Below are 26,067 nucleotides of genomic sequence, written 5' to 3'. Positions count from 1 at the left end.
TGTCAGATTTGGCAAGTGGAAAATTAGTCGGCCTGTCTGTCTGACCATTACTTTTAAGCAGCTTGCAATGTTCTCCAGAGATGTCTCACTTGATTTTGTGAAAAGGTTTCTCACAACTATATTAGTAGAGAAAGGGAAGATGTCCAATGGGAGCTGCTGTGAGGATTTCTCCACATTGCTCTCAGAGACTTGAGTCCAGAACCGCGGCCTTCCCACCAGCAGGCTCTACTTGTTGACCTGAAAACCTGTGCCCAGTAGAATGAAATAAAAGCTTATCCTTAAAACGTGGGTGGACAAAGCTAGCCATCACCGCCCCATTCCTCCCGCCCACTATTCTTACCAGGCTGGCCTTGAACTCCCAATCCCCCTGCTCAGCATCCCGAGCCTTGGGATTAGAGGCGTAGGCTACCATACCCCTGCATTTCCAAGGCTATGAAACTGCCTCTTCTAAGAGCCAACTTCAATTAGCTGATCAGATTACTTTAGTCTCTACTGGGTTTGTGATATGTGCAGTTGTGGCAAAATGACAATTCGTGGTAATTAATTTTTGTTGCACAAATATTCATAAACTCACTCCCTCAGCTATAGTAAGCCAAAGAGAAAGAAAATGTCTGGAAGAAAATTATTCTTTTCTACTTCCCTAATTTTCAGTTGAGCATTAACAATATGAAGTGGTGTGTTGTTTGGAAAGAGTTGGACAGGTTTCTTTCTCAGCACTGCACTTCACAGTTGGTCTGGATAGAGAGCCACTGCATGGAAAGGAAAAAAACAAAAACCACAAAATTTTCTAACCTAACTTTTAAGGTAATGAGGTCCTTCCATGAAAATGTGTCTCTTGGGTTAAGGGGAAACCCATTCAGCTCTACCCTGCCGTGGAGAGGCATCTTCCGAAGAGAGAGGCAGATGCTGTCCAGTGGGGTGTCCACATCAGAAACCAGGATGTTCTCTGTGCTGATGGTGCACTGACCACCCTCGGTCACTCTCAGGGTGTTGGTGAATACCTAGAGAGAAGAAAGAACACTCAAGGCTTTGTTCAATAAGATGCTGCTGAACACGAGGTCCTCAGATCCATAGAAAAATTCCAGAAACATCCCCACACGTCAATTAACCTTTTGAGACTGTTTATAAGGCGATAAGGTAGAGCTAAATAATCTGTCTGAAAAAATACTTTATTTGCATATTTCCAGTTCCAAGTTTTGATACATACAAAGACACAAAACCAGACCCCAATTTGAAAGCACCAGAGCCTGGGCAGTAGAACCAGCAAAGGGGACGCTGCTGCAGTACTGAACTGAGAGAAAAACTCCTACCATCATCCCACAGCCTTTGCCGAATCCCCATGAAGGAAAGGGTCCACCTCTTTTTTTAAACCTTAAAACAGTGGTTCTCAACGTGTGGGCTGCGACCCCTTTGGGGTCAAACAACCCTTTCCCAGGGGTCAGATACCCTGCATATCCGATTTTTACATTCTGATTCATGACAGTAACAAATTTACAGTCATGAAGCGGCAATGAAAATAATTTTATGTTTGGGGGTCACCACAACATGAGGAACTGTATTAAAGGGTCACAGCATTAGAGAGTTGAGAACCACTGCCCCCAAAATTCTTTAAGACTTGAGAGGTTGATGGAAACACCATTGTGTGTTTTGCAGACAGAGCGGGGACAGGGAAACTGAAAAGAAGAGGGTTACAATTCCGGGGGAAATGGATTTATTCAAACATTAGACTTAAATATTAAAATCCACAGGGGCAATTTCAATACAAAACAAAGCAAAAACCCCAGTGTTCGCCTGACTAACAATTAAGTCATAGGCACAAAGCAAGTTCGATGGAGCAGCTTTGTATATTTTATTACCACACTAAGAGTGGGCAAGACGTGTTCTGTGATTAAGCAAGTGTAGAAAACGGTGATCTACAGTGTATTCACTACATTTGCAAGGGATGCACATGTGCTCCAGGCTCTGAGACTATAGCAGAAAACCCTGTAGAGTTTACTTAGCACAACAGCTTCCAAAATTAATATTGCTATGTAGAAGGAAAAGATAGTCGATAGTGTTTGGACTTCAAATCGTGGGCTGACGGTTCCTCACAGAAGGCCCATGGTAAGCACGCTTCCATGCAAGGAAACTCTTACATAAAGAATCACCTTTCTCAGCAAGATGAGATCACAGCCTCCACCCTGCACACATCCTCCCCTGCTGATCAATGGGACACAGAATGAGGGAAGTCAATCATTCCAGAGAGCCATCAGAGACACTCATGCATGTCTCCAGGGCAGCACCCTGGGTCATGGAAAGAAGACTCTAACTAGAATGTGGCTGCCTTCATTCTTAGTAAATTACCACCAGCAAAGAAAAACTCAATAATAATCGACTTCCCTCTCTGCCGCCCACCCTGACAGTTCTTCCTAAATGCTTCCGCTGATTTGCAACACCTCCATCTTCACTATGAGTAGAAGGAAGAACGGGACCCTTTCCAGAGGGAACATGCTCCAAGAGCCACGCACACGAGTCCTATTTTCTCAGTGAACCAAGTTAGTCTCCCAAATAGGGAACATTGCATAAAATACACTTTACTACATAAGGTGATTTTTGAAGTAATTCTTTTAAGGCAAGCTCAACCCTTAAAATCCTGAGGGTTCATGAGTAACACTTAGGGGGCTCCAGGTTTGCATGGTGTCAACATGCCCTAATGATTATCACTTAACTCAATTCCATATCGTACAATTCAACTTCAAATATTCTCAGTTCTTTGAACTACTGTTTCATTTGTCCTTCCTTAGCTCATATACAGACGAGAGAAATCAATATCCGCTGAAGCCCTAAGTCCTCCTCGCTATTTCATCTTCTTTCAAATGAAGATAATTCTTCCATCTGCTCCAGACTACCTGCACGCAGATCATCCTTCTCCAAGCTTAGAGGGGATTTTGTTTTATTTTTTGCATAAAAGAAGACTTTTCGACAAGTTTTGTAGGGCAAGCTTCAGTTGAGGATCTAAATTTCATACACAGACAAGGGTGGCCTAACAAATCGAATCAGGTTCACTCGATAGCCGTTCGGACTTATATTCACCACCAGCACTAGGCCAGGTCTTCAGCGGGAAAGGGGGCCCAGATGGAGTTGGTGCAGATGCCTTCTGGTTGAAGAGCTGTCAACACTTCTTCAGCCACAGATTGCAAGCTCGCCAGCTTGAGAGACTGGGCCGCTGACATAAGTGAGCGCAGTGTGTTGTGGGGACTCTGAAAATGGATGGCTCATCCCGCCTGGCAGCCACGCTGTCTGCAGGCTCAGTGTTAGTAGGGCTCTATATTTTCAAGAGAAACCCCAAGTCAGCCTTGTTAGGAAATCTTCTGGCCCTTCAAGTTTGCAACTTCACAACTTAAAAGATTAAAATAATATCATAAAATTAATAATTAATGAAAATACTTAGAGCCATCGAGCCATCTCTGCATGCTGAATAAGTGTCTTCCCTTGGACCTTCCAGTAAGAAATCTGTTTGCTGACCTGAAGCAGGTGCAGCTGTCATGAGTCACCAGAAAAGAAAACATCAGGACTGGTCATATTCAGGTAGTTAGATACCTGGGGAAGTCACCAAGCTGGGAAGATCTAGGGCTTTTTGGTCTATAACAAATGGGAGATAATATTCCTTTGTCTTTCCATTTTTAAGGGTAAAAAAATAATCCCAATAATAGTCACACTAATCAAGTATGGTAATCTGGGGGGAAGAGTGACCCAGAAAAAAACTCTCAAAGCAAACCAGCCTCAGAGAGAAGACATAGCAGGCAGCAACACCTTTGTAGTTTGGTTTTAAAGAAAAACTCGGGCCCCTTCAGACTTCCACAAACATTGAGCAGTGGCATGAGGTAAAACGAAAAGGTCCATCCTAATTCATTTTGGAAAATTAAAAAGCTTCTTTGGATCACACAGCAGCATAGCTGGCCTGTGGTGAGAGCAAATAGGTTCTTCTGGTTGCTAAGAGACCCATCATTTAATCTCCTTCCCCTGATCAACAAGGGGCGCTCCGCAGAATGAAAGAGATGTTGATAAGGCTTTGAAAACAATGCCAAACTCAACATAGAAAAATTCTCACCTTTCAGATAGGAAATCCCATGGGAAGTAGAGCCTCCCACCCACCCCTGCCCCTACTCGTTCTCTATACTGCAGCAGGGAAATTAAAACATTACTCTTGTTTCTCTCCCTCCTTTTGGCCCTCCATGTCAAACACGGCATACCTCAGGAACCTGATTGTCCACTGGGAGAATCGTGATGTTGAAGCAGATTCCGTGCAAGGTGCCTCCACGCTGGTTCCTGACAGACACTGTGAACTGCACGTGTCGAGGGGCGGGACCTATATCTTGCATGGGTGGCATGTAGGCCACTTTCATATGGTTCACAGCGTGCTGGGAAGCAAATGGAGACAGACATAGGCATTGGTTTGCAGAGATCGGAGTCCTTTAGTAACCTAAGTCTGAGACCACTGTGGGATAATTGATAAGGAGCACGGTAAGTATCACCATGAATGGAAAGATTCCCAAGATTCTCCTTTGTAAACCACATTGCTGACACATAAGAGGAAAACTGATGAAGCCAGGCAGTATGTCAAACGATGGAGCCCAACCGACTCTGCAAAAGGCACACAGACTTTCCTCCATCTCTCTATGCAATCACTGTTCTGGCACAAGCTGTGTAAGCCTGCAAGGCCTCTGCTTCCTTGTTAGTAAGGTTATCTAAACGGTAGCACTTAGCACATTTACAGCTTCGAACTATTAAGAAGTCAGACATAATTAGCCCCAAATCACAGATGTCTGATACCGGATCCTCCCCCCTCCAGGTCTTCAGAGGAGAGTTGACCAGAGGGAGCAGAGGGGTAGGAAGGATTTAGGAGAGTGGCGAGTATTATGGGATAAGCTGCAACCCCGTAAAATGACATACTGAAGTTCCTTAAAACCTTAGAATGTGAATCATCTAGAAATCGAGCCATTACAGAAGTTCGTAGTAGAAATACTTGAGTAGCGTAGGTCCTCAAGCCAATAGAACTGGTCTCCTTGTAACAGGAAGAGATAGATGGGGGCAGACATGCTTGACAGAAAACAAAGCTGAAGATGATGCATCTTCAAGCCAAGGGATACCAAAGACTGCTAAACAAAGCACTAGATGCTCATGAACCAGGAGGAAGACCAGCCTGCAGGGCTCAGAAGATTACACCTGCCAATGCCACGACCTCAACACTTCTAGCTTCAGAAGTACAGGAAAACTGGGCTCTTTTTTGAACTACCAAATGTGTGGTAGTTTCTTATGATAACAAGACAGTAGAAGGATGAGTGACCTACAGCTGGTAGAATGAAAACACAGGCATGGGGCTGAAACCAGCGCCCGGCCACTGCCAAAAGGATGATGCCAAAGGCCGTGCGGATTTATAACAAGGTTTGCCATTATATTCAGTTTAGCGAAAGCCTTCCAGGCAGATGTCACATGTTTGTCAGAAGTGTTCAAGCACAAGGCACTGTGGGAGAAGAGACTGGCTAGCATCTCAGACCCAACACTGGGCAAGCCACACCTTCTCAGAAGATACATTACACATTGTGTTGGCCAATATTTTTACAAATTCTCATACCTGGGTAAATGACCTCAGCCCCAGGGCTGTAGGGTTTTTGGTTAGCTTTGGTATGCTGTCCACCATGAATAACTTCCCAGCATCCAAGTGTCTAAGAGAAATGCAGACCACATTAGCTTATTTTTCAGCTAAAAATCAAATCATCCTTTGTTGGGGCACAAAGGTCCTTGCACCCACAGACCACCAGGGAAACCAGGAATTTTGAGCATGTAGGATCGTCCTCTCAAAAAAAAGGAAAAACCTATTTTTCCATCCATAAGGCTGGAACTCATGGGTGCTTAACAGCCTAGTGATCTGTGTTATCTGAAGGGCCAGGCCATAACAAATTCATACAACCAGGACCAGACATGGCTAACAGTCCAAATGATCTCTGTGCTGTCTGCGTGACCAGGACCATCCCTAGGCCCTTTAGCTGATGTGGGTAGCCTATCTCCAGACTTCATCTTCTTGGAAGAGACAACATGAGTTCTGATGTAATTATGCATCTTTGTGCACCAGGGATTGTATTACACCAGAAAACTTTCCCCCAAATTGAACCGTGCTTAAATATGCTGGCAGTAAACCACTCGGCACAGACTCTCCAGAAGTTTCATCTAGACTGACTAAGTCGCTCTCACCTCTTCATGATTCGTTTTCCTGACATCCATGACACTTACAGGGACCACTACACCACAACCAGCTTTTTAAAAACACCTCATTGTGGGGCAAAAGCAGATGGTCTATCTTTTAAGACTCTATGTTGGAGACTTGTAACCTGAAGTCCAGCATCTCCTATGGCACCCTCAGCATGAGTAAACAATGGTTTTTTTGCTGTGTCGTGGTGAAAATGAATCATTTGTCTCATCCCAAGGGTTTTCTCACTGGTCATGAGAAAACCTAAGGGATAACCTAAGGGATAGTTGTGCTACTGTTTTGAATTGATATTATAAAATATGAATACCAAGTAATCTGCCGTATCTAAAAATAATACTTTGCAGACTTCAATAAACATTAAAAAGATAAGAATTCACCTTAGAGAAATGGGATTTTAAATGTTTTGCTTAAGTCTCACTGTGCTGAAAAATATAAGCTGCATGACAGTCACTAGCTGTCACTCAGTGAAGGTCAGGACAAATTTGTGACAAAAGTGAATTGGATGTAAGTTCAAGTCTAACCAATGGAGAACTGAGTCACACTGCCACGCAGTGACATGCTTAGACCCAGTGCAACAGACAGTAGCTTTACAAAGGCACCTGTGGCTAAAGAAGAAACACGGAGGACGTGTTACTGTGTAGACGAGCTCCCCATCCTGTGACTCTGTGTCTAGGAAATGTAGGTGCTTTTTAGTGATGTAGGCCACCTCCGTTTCCTTGACAACCAAATGCCGGGAAATGCCAGGAGCTTCTTTTGGAAGCTGGTCAGCTACTGGAGAGATATGGATCGTCACCACCTGGAATAAAAATGCACTGCTCTATTAAATTGAAACACAAGAAAACACCAAAGAGAATGCCCCGGGATTGCTTAGAAGTAGCTAAGATGAACACTCCGAACTGCCAATCTACTTCTGTCAAACGACTTAGAAACTACTAAGGATTCGCTCATCTGATTTTATGTTTCAAAAATATAATCATAGAGCCAGATGTGATGGTGCATACCTTTAATTCCAACACTCCAGAGGTGGAGGTGGAGGGTATATATAAAGATGTGTGTGTGTGTGTGTGTGTGTGTGTGTGTTATAAATCATCACAACTCTAGCCTATCCACTGGGAGTCTCAGGAAATGAGCGTACAGAACACCAAGTACATCCCAATTATTTTTCTACCTCCTCTCTAGTAATAACCCCTGTGTCTTTGCTCCCTCACCCATCATTAATCCTAGACACCTTCCTGTCTGTCACTCTTGCTTTCTCCTTTCTCATCCCCATCCGACCCATTGCCAAGTTTCTACTGACAAATTTTCTGTATCACTCTTGTAATTTCTTCCTAATGTGGTTGCAGCAGCCCTAACACCACTTACTGTTCTAGACTTTTTGTTAACTTGCACTAGCTTTGAAAACCATGAGACAAATTAGTTAGTTCACTTCCCCCCAAACCTTAAAACGACCACCCAGGAAGTATGATCAGTCAAGCTCCTTAGCGTGACATTCCAGAGCTTTCAGAGTTCACACATACTGCGCTTTTCAACTTTATTTTTTATTTCCTTTCAACGTAACACAACACTCTAGAGACACGTTCCTTCCCCTCCCTCAGATTCGGATCATATTGTTTCTGCACTCTGATGCTTCTGTCTTGCTGCCTCTGAAAATCTGATTACGTTCACTCTTACAGGATCTTCTAGATTCCCCTTCTAGTTCCTCAGTTGAAACTGTTTCTGAACGCGTTTTCTTCCTTGTAGTTCCACTGAGTGACTCATCTTGGAAGTTCACATTGTAACAGTACTGAAATGATTAGGGTAGGAGGGTTCTGCCCCCATGAGTGGACTTGGTCCCTGTAAACCCACGTGAAGGGGAAAGGTTGTCCTTCTATCATGTTCTGCCTTGCGAGGGCCTAGAGTTTGTCCTCTTATGAGTACAAGACAACATGGTGCCACCTTGGGAACAAAGAATGACCCTCACCAGAAAAAGAACCTTCTGCTACCTTGACCCTGGAATTTCCAGTCTTCCAACAATAAGAAATGTTTCTGTAGTCTATTAATTATTCTGTTATTTTATTAGAGTCTTTAAAAAACTAAAACCAGTTATCAAAATAAAAGAATATAAAGACAATCATAATTCTAGTCCCCTAAATCTGTGTCATGGTTTTTATCCCACTTACAGTACTTTTCTAATCTGCAAAGTTCAGAAATTCTCTATGGGCTCTCGCAGCAATGGTGTGGATCAGCGAGTCTCTCCTTAATTGAAAAACTGGATTTAATAAGGAAACATAGTTATTGTGCCTTCAAAGAGACCATTTTCCATGCTAATTTATTCTCCAATGTGTTCTTTATGAAAGAAGAATGGGAGAGCATGCTTTTTATCCCCTGTAGTAATTCTTGGTGGGCGCATTTTTCAACATGCTTTATGATTGCCTAAGTTGATGTGTCTTTACATATTTATGCATGCTCAAACAATTAGTGTGTGTGTCTGTGGGCAAGAGAAATTCCATTTTAGCAAACTCCACAGAGAAATAAAAGCATTCTCATTGTGCTGGAATCTGTTCATAACAAAGATATTATTAAGAGCCATTCCCAGGCAGAGTGGGAACCCATTTTCAAACCAGCCTCCAGACTCCAGCTTCCCTCAAGTCCTCTGATGTCCCCATGGCTGCAAGCACACATGGACCAACAAGGAATCAGAACAACAAGTAGAAGGTCGGAATGCAAGATGTCTGGGTCAGACCCTGACCCTCAGATTCAGGCTCTGTAGTTAACGCTTTGCCTGGCAGCATCTCACTTTCTTGTGACCTGGGTTATTGCTCCTTCATGGGCCCTGCGCTCTGATGCTAGCCTGCTCTTTATTTTTCATTTTTATTTCTCAGTACCAAGAATTACTTCCATTGTTAGAGCTGGCCGCTATTAACTACAGAAGTTTTGCATGACTTTTTAGAAAAATACACTAAACGTTTGTTGAACGAGATGGCTTCTAAGCGCTGATGGCGGAGACAAGTAGAGATGCTGGGGAAAGAGGTGGAGTGAACCCACAATCTGAGCTAGAGAAAGTCATCACTTGGGATCTGCAGGATACAGGATACAGGATGCAGGAGTTCCACTGCCCACTGTGGATCTGTGGATATTCCAGTCTCTTAAATAAAAGGCTGGTGTATTTGCATAGCGCCTACATGTATCCCTTTGTACACTTCAAATTATATTCACATTGCTTGCAATAGATCAGATAATGCAAATATAATGTAAATAGTAGTGGTCCATATGCTTAGGGAAAAACAAGTAAAATAGTATGTGAGGAACAGAGGCAACTTAAAAACTACTATCTTTCACCAGATTGTTGAATCATTGGTTGGGAAACCTACCAATAGACAGAGGGGGCGGCTATGCTTAAGAGCCAAACAAACCAACAAAACGCTACATAAAGACAAGGCAACTTTGTAGCTTTCTTACTCTGTCTCTCTTCCCTAGTCCATAAATATAAGAACACAGAAGCAGGGAAATGTGTTATTGTGGCTTTCTTCAAAACAAACAAACAAAAATATCCTGGAACTGGATGGATATCTCATTGGTTAACAGCTTTTGAAGAGGACCTAGACTCGGTTCCCAGCAGCATCTACAGGGCAGCTCACAACTGTATGTATCTCCAGATCTAGGAGATCTGACGCCTTCTTCTGTCTGGTCTCCACAAGTACCCAAACATATGTACACATATTTGTGTGTGTGTGTCACAAATTTATTTGTATCACACACAAATATATAAAAATAAATCATAATAAGTGAACCCATGTATTATATGGAATAAATTTATAACAGATATTTAGAATTTAGACTAATTTACTTGCCCAGACTTAGAAATAATTGTTTCAAGAATTTTGATTAACTTGGCCTGTATTATAATATGTATTTTTCTTCTTGTGTATGAAGAACATGATTTCTAAAAAGCTTAATAAGAAGAAAAGAAAGAATCCCTGAAATCTCAATGTCCAAAAAGACATAGAGCCTTCTAAACATGGTGCGATGTTCTAGCAACAGCTTGAGCAGATGCACAGAACCCTTAGACACATATCCTGCTGACAGTTCCCATTCTGAGCTTGCACAATCGCCTGCAAAGGCTCAGCCCAGGAGGACAGGCGAACTACATGGATGAAATGAGGGTGATTACTTTCAAAGTGATCGTAAAAGGGCAGATGAATTCAGAGTTCGTTCTACACTTCCTTGCCCATCCTATTCTGAAGACATCGCTGAGTTCTTCAGGTTTCAAGCCCTGTGGCATCCTTCTTCCAGATCTCCCATTCAGTATGCCCAGGTCAGCAAACATGTACAACCTTGTCTTTTGCACACTGGCTACTATCCGTGGCTTTGACATTCTAAGAATCCATTACAAGAGGACACACACTTTCTGTATTCTTTCTTGAATAGACTCGCGATTTGCTGGCATCCATGCTAATGTTACCTTTGAAGGTAGCAGGTATAATAGCATAAAAAATCCATAATCACTTCACTTCAATTGCTCCTTTTGAAGTTTAACCCCTGACTCCCCAGGCTTTTACAGTTGTCTGTATGCTACAATGATCCTATCTTCTGTGATTTCTATGTGATAATGTTTGCTTCATCTTATTTCGGCTTACTGTGGACTTAAATTATCTCCTCTAACACTAGTCAGATTTGAGATCTTACAAACAACAAATAAAATCCACTGATATTTCGAGTATTTACCAGGTATCTGAAAGCTCAGCGTTTTCCAGGTAATATGTCACAATTACCTCAGTAAATATATTAGGAAATGCCTATCACTTGCTTGAAAGAGAAGCGAAGAGGAATGGAGGTTGATTAGCTAGTGTTGAAAACAGGAGGCAATTCAGAGAAGTCTCCCCCTCGACTCTGCAATTTAAACACTATCTTTAAAAACTGTCTTCTTGGGTGTTGAGAAGTGAGCAGATTTGTGAGGTTGTCTATGCATGTACTAGCTAAGTAACCTTAGAAACAGTATCCATGCAGAACAAACTTGCAAAGTGCTTTAGAAAAGTGTGGGCATAATACTGGGAGGGGGAGGCATGCTTATTTTTGCCCAATCCATTACTTTGAATCTCAAAACCTGAATATATATATATTAAGACCTCTTAGAGCTAATACACATTAGGAGCATACAACTTTGGGAAGATGCTCTGAAACAGTCTCTCACCTGTGGCCCTGAGAGATTCGGAGGTTCATGGCTGTCCCACAGGACAAATTCAAAAGAATCTCCAAAGATTTCTCCACCAAAGTGACGATAGTAAATGATTCCACTGAACAGGTCTCTCTGAAGGAAGCCAGGGACAGGATACCCTAATGGGGCCACAAAATACCACACAGTTTTAGGTGTTGGGGCCCAGTGAAACTGAACATACCTCCCAGCATCTTCTCTGCTAGTGTGTTGTATATAGCCAAGGATTTGCATTAAGTATGTTTAACAAAATGTAGAACAAAGGATTAATATTGCCCTATCTCAATGTGGAGATTAACAATGGAAAAAATATTTCCAATGAAGAGTTTTTATTTCAAAGACACTAAAAAAAGCCTCCTTATTTGATCCACATTGTCAAATTCCTGGCACTGAAATGGAGACAAATATATTAATGAAACTATTCAAGTAACCACCTAGGATAAACCAGATCTCTCCCATCCCACCTATTTATTCTTTTTTTTTTTTTTTTTTTTTTTTTTTTGGGTTTTTCGAGACAGGGTTTCTCTGTGGTTTTGGAGCCTGTCCTGGAACTAGCTCTTGTAGACCAGGCTGGTCTCGAACTCACAGAGATCTGACTGCCTCTGCCTCCCAAGTGCTGGGATTAAAGGCGTGCGCCACCACTGCCCGGCTCACCTATTTATTCTATTGCCTTTCTTAGCTGACTTAACTTCTAATAGTGTGATGATTATCTTGAGGCTTAGCACCAGAACTTTCTAGATGTACAACCTTAGGTCATAGGTTGACTTAATGTGAGTGTTAAATTTCTACTGCATGAGATGGGAAATATTCTGCTTCATAAATGTGCTGTCTAATCTTACACAAATTTGACCACAATGCAAAGTTCCTTAAGAAAGATTCAATTACATTCAAACTATATTACTTCTCTAGAACTTACCTACCAGTCCTGGCCCTGGCTTCTTCATGATCTCCCCAGCCTGTGGGAACCTTGTGATGTTAAAGAAGATGTAGTCATCACTGGAGTCCGCGTCTGAAGCTCTCAGCATGGACCCTTGGATCAAGACGGTCTGCCCCTCTTCTAGTTCAATAACAACATTGGTTATGAGGACTGGGGGACTGTCATCTTTAGGCAAGATGTTGATAGGAAACTTGTGATGGCTGCTGTGTTGGCCATCAAATATCCTGAAAGCCACGAAGTCTTTGGTAGAGTCACTGTCATCATGATGATAGCGAACGACTCCAGCCTGAAGATCGGCCACAGTGAAGAGAAATCCTTTCCCCTCTGAGGAAGAGAGCAGATGTGGTACTGGGTGATCAAGGGAGGGAGCAGAGGCTACGGCTGAGGGAGGATGATGACAGGACAGTGGGCTGCGGGAAGCGGTGGTAAGACAGATGCCCCAAACCATCGTAAACTAGAAATGTTCTAAGTCAAACACATGTAGAGTAGTCGCTATGACATCCTCAAAATGTAAAACCAAAACCAAAAACATAGTCAAAAAAAGTCAAGGACAGTCTGTAGACTGTGCAGCTTAGGAGCGGAAGTCAAGGACAGTCTGTAGACTGTGCAGCTTAGGAGCGGAAGTCAAGGACAGTCTGTAGACTGTGCAGCTTAGGAGCGGAAGTCAAGGACAGTCTGTAGGCTGTACGCACATTAGTGAGCAGAAGTCAAGGGTGAGAGAAAGTCAAGGACAGTCTTGACGGTGCAGCTTAGGGAGCAATAGGATGCCGCATCTGGTGTTGAGCATTGCTTCTCCCACCTACCAGCTGTGTGGACTTAAGACAAGTATTTGAGACTCTGTGTAACCGTGAAAATAATATTAGAGTTAATTTTAGGAGTCAACTAAGAGATAGACAGTTATGGACCTAAGACAAAAATGCAGAGGAAGGATGAGCACTCTATCCATCTATCCATCCATCATAATCCATCCATCCATCCATCCATCCATTCATCCATTCATATGTCTATCATCTACCTATCTACCCCCACCCCTGTCATCTTCTCCCTACCCTCAGACTTTGGGCCTTTGGCCCTTACATGTACATCTCTCTGAGAGTCACCCACCTTGTTTCCCAGGGTTTTAACCTTGGACTGGACCAAGAATTATTTCAACACTACCCTAGTTCTCAAGCCTTGGCCTAGAACTGAATTACTCTGGACATAAAGGATAGTTCTCTCCATCATGAGGTTTCTCAGTCTACACACATACACACACACACACACACACACACACACATATGCACAAATTCCCATAATAAATCTCCCCTTTTATAATTGTGTGCACCTATTGGTTTCATTCCTCTGGCAAATCCTGCCAGATATAAGTAGATACAAATAAATATGGATGTAGATATGCCATGCAACTTGAGAGGGCTGAAACAGCAGTAAGCCTCTGGTAAATATCAGCTAGCTCTCAGGTCATTGACATGACATGGCGGCAGCACCTAGGGAAGCAATCTTTCCAACCAGCGGCATCAACACCAAATGGGAAATTATTAGAAATGTAACTTCTTGACCTCTGCCCTGAGCCTACTTAATCAGAAATTCTGGGGATGGGAGTCAATAGCCTATGTTTTTCTAAAGTCCCATCCCGAGGGTGGGTGCAGGCAAAAGTTTGAGAACCAGAGTTCAAGGCTATAGTTACTCACTTCCTAGTTTTCAAAATTGTAGATTGTTCATTTGTAAAATGGGAACAATAATAGCATCTTACTTCCTAGAGGTGAGGAGAGGAAAATGAACGAAAGTATATAGGATGGTTAGCTCAGTATCTGATAGAGAGGGAAGGGTTAATAAACGTTAGTAGAACTTTCTCCCCTCTCTAATTCCAGAACCCACTGCATCATGGGTTACCATCTCAATTTCCACTTATGCAGTATTAATAAACAGAGTTTCGTTTCGTGCACAGACTACTACAGCAGACATGCAAGTCATTGTCCTGGGCTTCTGGAAAACGTGTATAGGATTGCAAACTTAGATGACCGACTTCTTCTTTGTCCCTTCGATCTTTTCCTGGCCCAAAGCCATGAAGAAAATAACACTGGTTATGAAGATGTCGCAATAGCATGGTTTTTGACTGACCCCTGGTTCTGACTGCCACTCAGCTTTCAACTGTCTCCCACTGTCCTGGAATTAGGCAGAACTAACTGTAATCTGTTTCTTTTCAATTCTGAATTTCCCAATTACAAACAATGATAAATGAAAATTCTCTCTTTTCGTTATCATTAAGCAAAGTAAGAGGATAATTGGATTAAATCCTCTTAGTGAATTATAAGAAACAGACTTAAACTGTGGTATGAGCACTTCTTTTAAAGGGCTATTACCGTCTTATCTACCATCCTCATCATTACAGACTCCTGCCTTTGACACTGTGGGAACCAATAACAACATAATAGCATCATTATTATTGAAGCATTTTTAAAAGCTTCTTTTCCTGTTTTACAATATATTTCTCTGTAAAAGGGAAATGAGAGAGCAATAGTTTGTCCTCCAACTGGGGACACCTATTAAGCAATTGAGCAAACCTGAAGCTTGAGTAATGACCAAGCAGAAGACATAGTTCATAATGGATGTGAGCACCCCCCAGAGTTGAGATTCAATATCTCCACATTATCTGACTGTAATGATTTCTGTCTGGAAGACATCCAAGAAGTGATACACATCTGTTAAATATGATGTGCATGCGTACGTGCATGCATACGCGTGTGTGTGTGTGTGTGTTCACAGGGATAAGCATCCACACATATATGTGACAATGAGAGGAGGTTCACATGCCAGAGGTCATCCTCAACTCTCGTTCCTCAGGGGCCCTATGCTTTTTTTTTTTTTATTTTTAAGATTTTTTTAAATGCTTTGCATACATGTATCTTGCTTGCATATATGTTTATCGACCACATCCATGCCTGGTGCCTGTGGAAGCCCAAAGAGGGAGTCAGAAGCCCCTGGAGCTTAACAATGGCTGTGAGCTGCCAGGTGCATGTTTATAATTATACTCAGGCCTTCTGGAAGAACAGCCAGTGCCTGTAACAAGCTGAGCCACCTGTCTAACCGTTTTCATCTTGTTTTTGTAGCTATTGTTTTTAAATGTTTATATCTTTATTTATTTTTATTATGTGAATGTTTTTGCCTGCATAGATGTCTGTTCACCACATGTGTGCCTTGTCACTGTGAAGGTCAAAACAGAGCAACAGATCCCCTGGAAACAGGAGCTACCGGCAGCTGTGAGCCACTGTGTAAATACTGGGAATCAAACCTGGGTTCCCAAGAGCAATTAGAGCTCTTACCCACTGAGTCATCTTTCTAGCTCCTTCCATTGATTGATTGATTGATTTGTTGGTTGATAGATTGAGGAGGATCTGCCACTGAGATCTGGAGCGCCCGGATTTGGCTAGGCTGGTTGACTAGGAAGCCCCAGGACTGGGATTAAAAGCCTGAGTCACCTCACAGGCTTTTGTCAGCTCTGAGGACTTAGCCCAGTTGTTCACACTTGTGCAGGAAGCATGTCACCGACGGAGTTATCTCCCTAGCCCCGTGATGTGATTTACTTTGGGAGAAAACAGTGCCTGGATTCAACGGTGGGTTGAACAGGTAAATCATTGACCTCTTACTGTAAGCCGTCCATGCTGCAGGCCACCAATGGCGGCCAACTGCACAGCACCAATGTCATCATTGTCAACGATCTGAAACTGCTCCCAAGTGATGGCCCGAGACTGCCCCTCGAGGAGATTCAGACCTACAAGAAAAGACAGAAACATGTCCTCCAACGTATCTGCTTAAGGTTAATAAGATTTCACTCATAAATCTATCTCAAAGTTGTATCTTCAAATGCTCTTCACAAAACTTGAATACAGCTTGTGATTTTAGTAAACTGAGCTCTACTTTCAGTCTGACAATTGATTCCTTAAGAACCACGACGATTCCAGAAACTAACAGCTGAAGGAAAAAGGCAGAAGATAAGCTCACAGAGGTCCCTGATTTAAATGATTCCACAGGGAACTTATTAGAGATTACACCCATGTGATTTAAAAAGACAAGAGTTAGAAGGGGTTTTACATATGACTTAGGAGAACATATATACCCCGTGGGGTGTGGAGTCCACAGTACTTCAATATCCTTATATAGAGCTACTGTACCTGGCAACGTTTAAGAATGTCCGCTGTAGAACACTTAGTGCTACGTGAAATAGGACATACATTAGTATAAACTCTAATTAGAGACGGATGTATGCAGCTAAAGGGACGAAATAAAACCTCCACTCAGACACAGAACACCAGAGGAAGTCGGTAGAGTCTTAATCACTGTTAATAGGGAAAACACGGACTCTGCACGAAGGCCTGCGTCACCATTAGACATTCTTATCTCTCGGTAGAACTGGGAATTGACAGACAGCTCACTCTTTGCTCATTCACCTCAAACTCTTCTCGGATACAGTGGCTGTGTCTTCATGAAGACACCAGAACGACAGAGTGATCTATATATCACTAAAAAGTTGTGACCAGCTCAGCCATATCGCCTGCTGTAGCTTGGACTGTGAAATGTCTCCAAAAGGCCCACATCTTACAGGCGTGGTCTCCAGGGTGGCGATAATGAGTCAGGTAACAGTGCTTTTAGCAGACAGGACCTGGGGGCAGATCTTAAGTTATTATGTGCATGCCCTTGAAGGTGATTGGGGAATTCAGCCCCTTCCCCACCCTGTCTTTTTGCTTCCTGGCCCTGAGGTGAGCAGCTTCACTTCCCCACAAGCTCCTGCCAAGATGGGCCGGGTCATCTCAGCCCCAAAGCAATGGGGATAACTAACGGTGGACTGGATTTCTAGACCTGTGCTCACCTGTCCTCTTTATAAGCTATGTCTTGGATATTTGTCACAGAGAGAGAAGACTAACACCCTCCCTTCCTTTTCAGGATAGGATGTACCTCAAAGTCCATTTCCCGGGGAAATTGGACTAAAGCAGCTATGAATGTAAGAAAAGAAAAAATAAAACAGAAAGGAAGAAGTGTGAAGAGGAAGGGAAGGGAGGAAGAGAGAAAGGGGGCCTAAAAGCGGGGGGGGGGGGGGGGAGCTAGGGAGAGAGGGAGGATGGCGAAAAGAGAAAGACAGGCATATACAAATGAGCTCCCTGGTTCGGACGTAGGGGTTTTGAAGTGACATGTGCACACACAGCACACACATGCACGACATCATGGGATACATCAGAGGAGCATCCAAGAAAACCAAAAGCCAACCGACACATCAAAATGCTAACAGTAATAATGTTCATATTATATATAGTGCGGAAATGAAGCTATCCTTCTATTTAATATATCTTCTGACTTTTCAATAATAGCATAAACCATGTTCATAATAAGTAAAAATTCATTTTCAAAAGGATTGTAATGTCTCCAGCAACCAGACCCAGACCTGTGCTCCCTTGATGCATGTGAGCATCATCTCCTCACTAAAACACAGTAACCTACACAAGTGTAGCATTGATACTCAACTTTGGTTGACCAATTCCTTCATTTCTCTCATTACCCCTGAACAGCCAGAATTATATGCCTAAGCTTAGAAGTGAAATCAGACACGGATATCCCTCTTAACATGACCTACTGCACTGCGTGAAAATATGCTGTGAACATCATTGATGCCGCTGCATTCCACATTTGTATCTGATCTGAATAAATAAATTGCATTCAGTCTACTTGGACTTGAGTGGCAGTGTAAAGGCCTTTTTTTTTTTTTAAGCTGCTTAGCTACTATTTACTTATTTTGGTTTCCATGCAACCCAACAAAAAATAGGACCAGGGAACGGGTTCCTGGCTGCTCCTAGCTCCCACTCCTCTGCAAACTCTGAGCCAGAGGCCTCTTCTCTCTGGTCTCTGCTCTCAGTCAATATCACAAGCAGCCGCTCTCTTATTCCTTTCCGTTGGAATGGGGACACTTTTATGGTGTCTCTCGCAAAGAAGGAAGGTAGCTGGAGGATTCAAGGATGCTGGATTTCAATTTCTCACCAGCTACTGGGAAAACGCAGAACAGGGATAACTGCCTGCTCTTCTTGGTCTGTCTGGGTGTCCACTGCCTCGTGGAGTGGAATAAAAGCATTTTTCTTGACCCGTGCACTTCCTTGTGCTTCCCTCAGGACCACACCCACACCTGTATTCCAGGACACCCGGGGTGCATTCGTGTCCGCTGTTCTGATGGAGATGTGGACCGTGATGGGGGCGCTCCTCTCAAAGAAGAAGTCGTACACCTCCACCTCCAGCTGGAAATGAACAAATTCACATGAGCTGCGCACAGACAAGTCGGGCTTAAAGTCCCATGAGTTCTGGGCTACACACATGCACGCGCGCACACACACACACACACACGAGGCAAAAATGGATCCAGATTTGGTGTTGTTGTTCTCTATTGTTTTAAATTTAACCTTATTTTTAAAATTAATTTTATAACCAATTGAAAAAAATCATATCATATAAACACCCTTTTAAATAGACATAATTTGACCAAGCTGCACAACCACCTCTGAGGGAACCACTTTTCCATTGCACCAAAGGTCCCCATGCCTGCTACTGTTCCCCTCCTTACCACTCAGCCTGCCCAAGCACCAATATCTCTTTTATGTCCCTATATCATGGCTCTTTCTAGAAATTTCACTTAAATACAATCCATTGTGAGGCTATTATGAACCATTTCACTAACCATTTATTATAGAAAGTAACTTATTTTTGTTAGGTCATTCATTTCATGCCTAGATACTGCCTTTGGTTTTTGTTTTTTAATTCTTTAGTTGATCACAATTGTACATATTTGTGAGGTGTAGTATACACACAGATACGCATGTCTACACACTGTGTCCTAATCAGATCAGGGTTATTGGCTTATCTATATTCAGCTCTTGGACATATCATTTCCCGATATAGGGAACATACAAATCCTCTCTACTAACTATTTTGAAACGTACACTTTAGTGTTACTATGTATTATTTTTATGTGTGTGTGTATGTAAGAATACGGTATATGTGGAATATGGACACTTCAGGGGTACCAGCCTGGGTGTGCACAGAGACCAGAGGAGGGTGTTTTGTGTCCTACTCTGTCTATTCCCCTGGGACAGGGTGTCTTACTGAACCTGGAGCTAGGCTAACAGTCAGCAATCTCCTGTCTCCATTATTCCCATGGCCCTCAGGACTATAACTCCATTGTGCACTTCTGATCTCTCTGGACAACTGAGAGCTACGGTCACATGAAGACCACCGGATTTCAACATGACTGGAACCAAGCCTGCTGCTCACCAAGATAAAATATTTTTCCTCAATCTGTCAGGCCGGTATCTGTTCAGGCAGCCCTGTGACTTGCAAAATCAAGCCTCCTCTGCGACACTGAAAATAATAGCAGGCTCAGGGGCTAATGGAAGCAGGCTTTCAAATACATATTTGAAATCCACCAGGTTGGATGCCTCCCCTCCCTTCCGTCTTACCTTGTAATGTCTCCTCTCAGGGTAACTGCTGTTTGGTGGCTGATAGGCAACCTGCACGTCACTTAGATCCTTCCAGGTGAACGAAGAGATGGCTCTAGTATGGTCCAGCAGGTGGGTCACATAGCCCTGGGGCGGGGCCTTAGTGATGTTGAACACTAACAAGGGTTTGGGGGTCTCATCTTCTTCACAGTCCAGAACTGAGGTCGTCAGGGGGGTCAGAATGAATTGGTCCACCTCCAGAACAAACATGGCCATGAAAGCAGCCCTGGGGGCCTGGTTAGGAATGCCCACTCTAATGTTGACAGGCAGCCACGCACTCTCTGACTTTTGAAGGAGAGAAAAAACAAAAAGGAGAGAATGACATGAGTGAAGATGCAATGTACACGGTTAAGGTCACGTGACACAATGAAGCTGCAGCCCAGAGGATGGCCCAGCTGTGACCCCCAGGTACATGTAGAATCACCTGATGCCCACCAGCGACTACCTCCAGATGTTCACTTAATTCTTCCAAGAAGGAAACTAGAAAATTAGCAATGAGAGCCTCCTGGTGACTCCAGTGTGCACAAAAGATTTGGAACGGAGCACCTGTTTTAGTATCAGAAAAATCTCTGTGTGTGATTGATTATGTGTGTGCATATACGTGTGTGTGTGCATGTGTGGGCACGCATGTGTGTGCACATGTGTGTGTGTGTACATGCAACATGTGTGCCTGAGCACAGGCATCACATTCATTCAGGAGCCCACGGAGGACAGAAGACGGCACCTGGCACTGGAGACACAAGTTGTTGTGAGCCACAATGTGGGTGCAAGGAGAGAGAGTGTTCTTCACTGCCGAGCTCTCTGCCTAGCCTGGCTTGCACCTTCAGTACTTGTTATCTGTATGTTAGAGCAGTTCCACAATTCCTATATCCCATGTTCCTCTCCCCTATAAATGGAAACTCGAGACTCCTACGTATGAAATGAAACCATGGAAGTAAAGCAGCAGGCAGTGTCTGGCACAGACACCAGTAACCTCCTCAGGTCGTGTGGTTTCAAAGATGGCAGGGAGAGGCGAGGGGAGAAGGGTCTCTGTCTTCATCCCTGGGTACCTGTGCAATTGGAGGGGATTGTCCAGTTGCCTAACAAAACAAGGGAACTGTGAGTGACCACCGACACCAGAAAGGCATCCTCCCCAAATGAGAGACTCATGAGAGAGAGATCTTCTACCCTCAGAAAAGGGCACCATGACACTGAGGTCTCAGTGACGGGTATGGGAAGGATGAGCCTGAGCTTTGCTATCATGGGACTGATGTGACCCACTGCTGAGAGAAGCAGGCTCAGTGATCGATCAACATCAAAAGTGTCCCACACATCAGAACTCCGGAAACGGGTCCTGGAGTAAGGAGAGAATGTTCAGACAAGATTTTCTTCAGTAGTTCTTAGCGGAAAGACTGACAGATGACATCCTGCATCAGTCTCAACTGGAGCTCATAATAAATAAATAAACAAACAAACAAATAGGAGACATCAGGTTTCAAAGGTAAGAAAGGCGCTGTATTCAAAATGTATGTGAGTCTGTTGACTCCAGACTCTGGAACACTCTCATTCACTATAGAAAACAAAAGTATCAAGAAAGATAGGGAAGACTCATCTGGGGAGAAGGATGCTGAGCTGACTCCCCAGCCAAGCCCCCCAAACACATGAAGGCTGAGGCAGGGATAATACCACACCCCTTGCCTCAGGCATCAGGAGAGAATGTTCCTCGTAGAGCCTTACACTGTACAGGCGAGGCATGCAGAGAGCTGCTCCAAGGCCCACCCCTTAGGAAGTTAGATTGCCAGAAGCAGAATAATGGTGGCTACACTCATTTAATACTTGGGAGTCCAGAATTTCCATTTATACGTGGGAAGATAGAGAGATTTAGGAGTTAGAGATATTGTTTAGATTCAACCTGTCCTTGTGTATGTCAGCAAGTGACATGTGAGTGTTCCCATGCCACATGGGACAGAGGACAGGCTCTGGGGTCATCCTGGATCCTGATCTATGGGGAAGTCAGAAGTCAGAAATCTAGTGCCATTAACCTAGAGAAATAAACCATAGTCTACTGACTGCAGAAAGCATTGCCAGGGGTAGCTCAGGCTACGGAGGAATGAACCCTCCCTTCTGGGATAGAGGGAGAGGTTCTGTGATGGAGTTTTCCAGAGAAATTGGGAAATTTCCCCAAGACAACAAAGCAACTTGAAACATTTGGCAAGCTCAAAGAGCATGAAATCATTTTCTATTAGTTCCTGAGCACGTAAGATCTGCCTCTGCGGTACCCTCTCTTAATCCCCCAGTCCAAGTACCAGCCAAAGGTCCAGAAACTGGTCAGCAACATTGGAAAGAGGAGGTTCTCAAAAGAGAAGCAGAGGAGTCAGCTCCCTTTTCCCATGGCTGAATGATGAGAAGCAACATTCTGGGATGCCACAGGGACATGGCATGGTGCTGGAAAATAACTGGAAAGATAAATCTTGGTTTTAAAGGGCTAAGACTCAACACTGAGGCCAATTAAGTTTAGAGCTAAAATCTAAATAAATGCATTCTTCCTCCATTTTTCTTCCCCCTGGAACTCACTTTGTAGACCAAACTGGACTCAGATTTGCAGAGATCTGCCTGTCTCTGCCTAGTACTGGGATTAAAGGCATGTACCACCACAGTTGGGCAATAAATATATTCTTTAAAATGTCAAAAAAGACAAAAAGGATACATATGTCCATAGTACTTACTTACTAAAAAGACAGATTGTGTAAGAAATAAGAAAACCTGATAGCCTCACATTAGAAATGAAATTGCCAACGGTGCTAATAGAGCCCGGAAACTGCCAGAACAATTTTCACCACACATAGGAAGCAGTCAAAAGAGCCCTCTGTAAGTCTGAATTTAAAATAAGATCAATATAAGTTAAAGAATATTTGTTTGCTTTCCTTTTGTGCTGGGGTTCAGACCCACACCTGTGCATGCTAGAAAAGCACCCTAACACTAAGTGAACAGCTCCAGCTCTTAGAATACTTTTAAATTTAAACAAAGCCGGGCGGTGGTGGCGCACGCCTTTAATCCCAGCACTTGGGAGGCAGAGGCAGGCGGATCTCTGTGAATTCGAGACCTGCCTGGTCTACAGAGCTAGTTCCAGGACAGGCTCCAAAACCACAGAGAAACCCTGTCTTGAAAAACCAAAAAAAAAAAAGGCAAAAAATAAAAAAAATAAATTTAAACAAAGTGTGAAGTAAAAGGAAAGAAAGAACTTTCAAATATGTAAATTTAGGTCAAATGAAATATATTCTGTAAGACGTATGTGTGTGCAGTGTGTGTGTTATACTGAGAATCAAATCTAAGACTTTGCACATGCTAGGAGACATTTCCTTTTTACTGACAAGAATATATATATATATATAAAAGATGATAGAAAAAATCCACATATATCCATTATTACTATATTTTATATTTCCTTAATCAAGAAAAAAAATCTCAAATGGCAAGAAAATGTCCAGTAATGTAGACCTCACATAAAAGACACTTGGGTTTCATAGAAAGATTGGAAGTAAAAGTGTAACCCAAATTTATAATGTGTGAAGGAACTAGCATGGCCACATTCATTTCAAATAGATGGAATCAAGGCAAGAAGCATTTAAAAGGACAATGTGTACAGCTGAAATAGACAGACTAACTGAGACAAAAAAAAATGCCTATAAGCAGCATTATATTGTTCTGGTCAAACTCGTGGGGAAGAGAGCAGAAGTAAAAGGAATAATTACAGGAAAAGAAAGGCCCAAATTATCATCATTAGTAAAGATATAATTATGGTCTTTTGAATCCCAGAGAATCGAAAATTTCTTAAAATAATTGAATTTAGGAAAGAAGCCAGATAAAAGAAAATTATACCAAAAAGTTGTGTTCCTATTTACCACCAATCGCCAATGAAAAGACACCATGAGAGGAAAAGATTCTGTTCCTGGTAGTTTCACAAGAACTCATCGGACTGGATTTGATAAGTGTGCTTGACTCACACAGAGGGAAGTCTCTTTCCCATCCACACGTAGAATGATGTTTGTCCAGCGGAAAGAGAGATGTTCTGTATGAGAAGACTCGGCATGGTAAGGTTCTCACATGCCAACTCCTCAAAGAATTTCTAGTTTTAATCTAATGTTGATTTAAACAAACAACTTAAAGGCTTTAAATGTAACCTACTTTATTATTGATCTGGAATCGAAAATGAGGCAAGAATGACCAAGGGAAGTCTAAAGGTGAGTGGTGCCAAGACTTTCACTTAGAGCACCATGGTACCAGCTAAGAAGCGGGAAATGGACAAAAAGTTAGCCTGTGGATCATTTACACAACAGAAGGATCTTCTACAATCCATGGGAGCTAGTGCACACTTCTAACAAATAGCTCTGCAGATTTGGCTGCAGAAAAGCTGTGTGATAAACTTACCTTAGGTGTTAAAGAGAAATGTAGAGAGAACGACCGCTAAAAGCGTAGCAGAAACTGGGCTGTGGGTGTCTCTCGGGGTAGAGCACTTGCCTAGCACTCGTGAGCGCCTCCGTGCAATCCCCAGTACTGATAATAAGTAATTCATTAACGTAGAAGAGAAAATTATGAGTGAGTGGGCATTTAGTCCATCGGCAACAATGCACAGCCACAAAAGCAGCCAAAGGACAAGCTTCACGGCTTCACAGAGAAGGCGATGCCACGAAACAACATGAGCCCTGGGGCCTGTGGTTCTCACTGTGTGTCTGTCTGTAAGAGAATGGCTATCAATAAAATCAGGTTGATTTTCTTCTTCTTTTCCTGTATTTTTAATGCTTTTTTTCCAGTGTGAACACTGCCCTCATATTTATTTACAAATGAACATGTTTTGAGATTTGTCCAAATTAAAAAAAAATCCTAAGAAGTTTGTTTAGAAGGACATGACCTTCTAAAGATGAAACTGACCTAAACACACAAATAAAGCCTTTGACATGGTAAGGGAATAATTATAAAAAAAATCAATCAGAAAGAAAAGAAAAATAGCTCACATTTTTAATGGAGGTAAAAAGTCATTGGTAATGAAAGTCTTTTAACAAAGCAAACAGACAATATGTGTTGGCGCAGTGGAGTGCAGTTTTGATCTGTCAGCCATAAGACAACCATACATAAATAACAAGGCCACCGCTATGAACAGGAGGCTGGGCTACACTATTATTCCCAACCTGGCTGACCACAAGTTCTTTCTGTTGATGGCTGTTTAGCATTGATATGCATATGGTTACCATGTGCCAAGCTCTGTGGCAAACACTTTATAAGGGTTGTCTCATTTAACCCCCTCAGTTACTAAGAGTTAGGTTCCAATACCCTCATTTAAGGTGAAGAAAATGAGACGTACGGTCCACAGTCAGGTGGATATTAACTAAATGTCTGAACCCAGGCAGTCTAGGCACCAACATTCATAACTGCTAGCAACAGACAGGGAAACCTGTCCTTTGCAAAGCTCCCTGGCTGATTTGGCTGATGAATTAGGCAACACTCCATCTAAGTTTTATTTCCATGTCTCAACCATAAGATTCTGTAGTCCTGTTTCATCATTTTCTGATCATTTATGGAATCACCCATTTCTTGGGTAACGATACTCACCACTAGACTGGGCTTATTCAGAGAAACGCTAGTGGGAAGGCACAGAGTAATGCTGGAGGTCTTACCCAAAGTCACCCTGGATGGCCTCATATTGGCATGAACCTGGGCTGCATCCGCAGGACACTATGTCCCCAGTTTTCCTAACAAACTGCAGACTACGTGAACATTAGAGTAGCGTACTAAATATTTCATAAGAAGGCATCCACTTTGAGTCATCATTTCAGTGTGAAGCTGAAAGGAGGAGGGCAAGGAAAATGAAGACAGAGAGATGGAGGAGCCTTTGGCAACCCCTCCCCTCGGGGACCCAGACCTCTGTCCCAACGTCTCAAAAGCACAGGTGATTCACTCCACTGCAGATACGAAATGAAACTAGACTGTTTTGCCTCTCAGTACCTTGGGAACTTACAGAGCAGATGCCTTGATGTCAAGGAGAAATAAAGGAACTTTGGAGAAAGGCAATTTACAAAGGGTCAACCCATAAACAATGCTGAAGAGGGGCTAAGGTGTAGGATGTGGCCGAGTCCACTCTTACCATACACAAGGCTTCAGGTTCAATCCTCAATGCATATGTGTGCTT

General features: G+C 42.8%; 1 protein-coding gene across 1 annotated transcript in view; it reads right to left on the bottom strand.

Annotated features, from left to right (window-relative positions):
• The window catches only part of Frem1 (FRAS1 related extracellular matrix 1), a 126,918-nt gene that overhangs the window by 91,850 nt on the left and 9,001 nt on the right, over positions 1–26,067 (bottom strand). The window contains exons 6-14 of the mRNA XM_057784576.1: positions 19,866–20,189; positions 18,542–18,650; positions 16,013–16,144; positions 12,355–12,699; positions 11,418–11,560; positions 6,847–7,043; positions 5,615–5,705; positions 4,233–4,400; positions 793–1,001 (exon numbers count right to left, since the gene is read on the bottom strand). Of these exons, the coding sequence (XP_057640559.1) occupies positions 793–1,001; positions 4,233–4,400; positions 5,615–5,705; positions 6,847–7,043; positions 11,418–11,560; positions 12,355–12,699; positions 16,013–16,144; positions 18,542–18,650; positions 19,866–20,189 (1,718 nt within the window). The remainder of the gene's footprint in view (positions 1–792; positions 1,002–4,232; positions 4,401–5,614; positions 5,706–6,846; positions 7,044–11,417; positions 11,561–12,354; positions 12,700–16,012; positions 16,145–18,541; positions 18,651–19,865; positions 20,190–26,067) is intronic.

Source organism: Chionomys nivalis, chromosome 11 (genome assembly GCF_950005125.1).
Source record: "Chionomys nivalis chromosome 11, mChiNiv1.1, whole genome shotgun sequence".
Taxonomy (NCBI): Eukaryota; Metazoa; Chordata; class Mammalia; order Rodentia; family Cricetidae; genus Chionomys; species Chionomys nivalis.
Note: the sequence above shows the minus strand (reverse complement) of the source record. Positions and strands in the feature narration are given on the sequence as shown.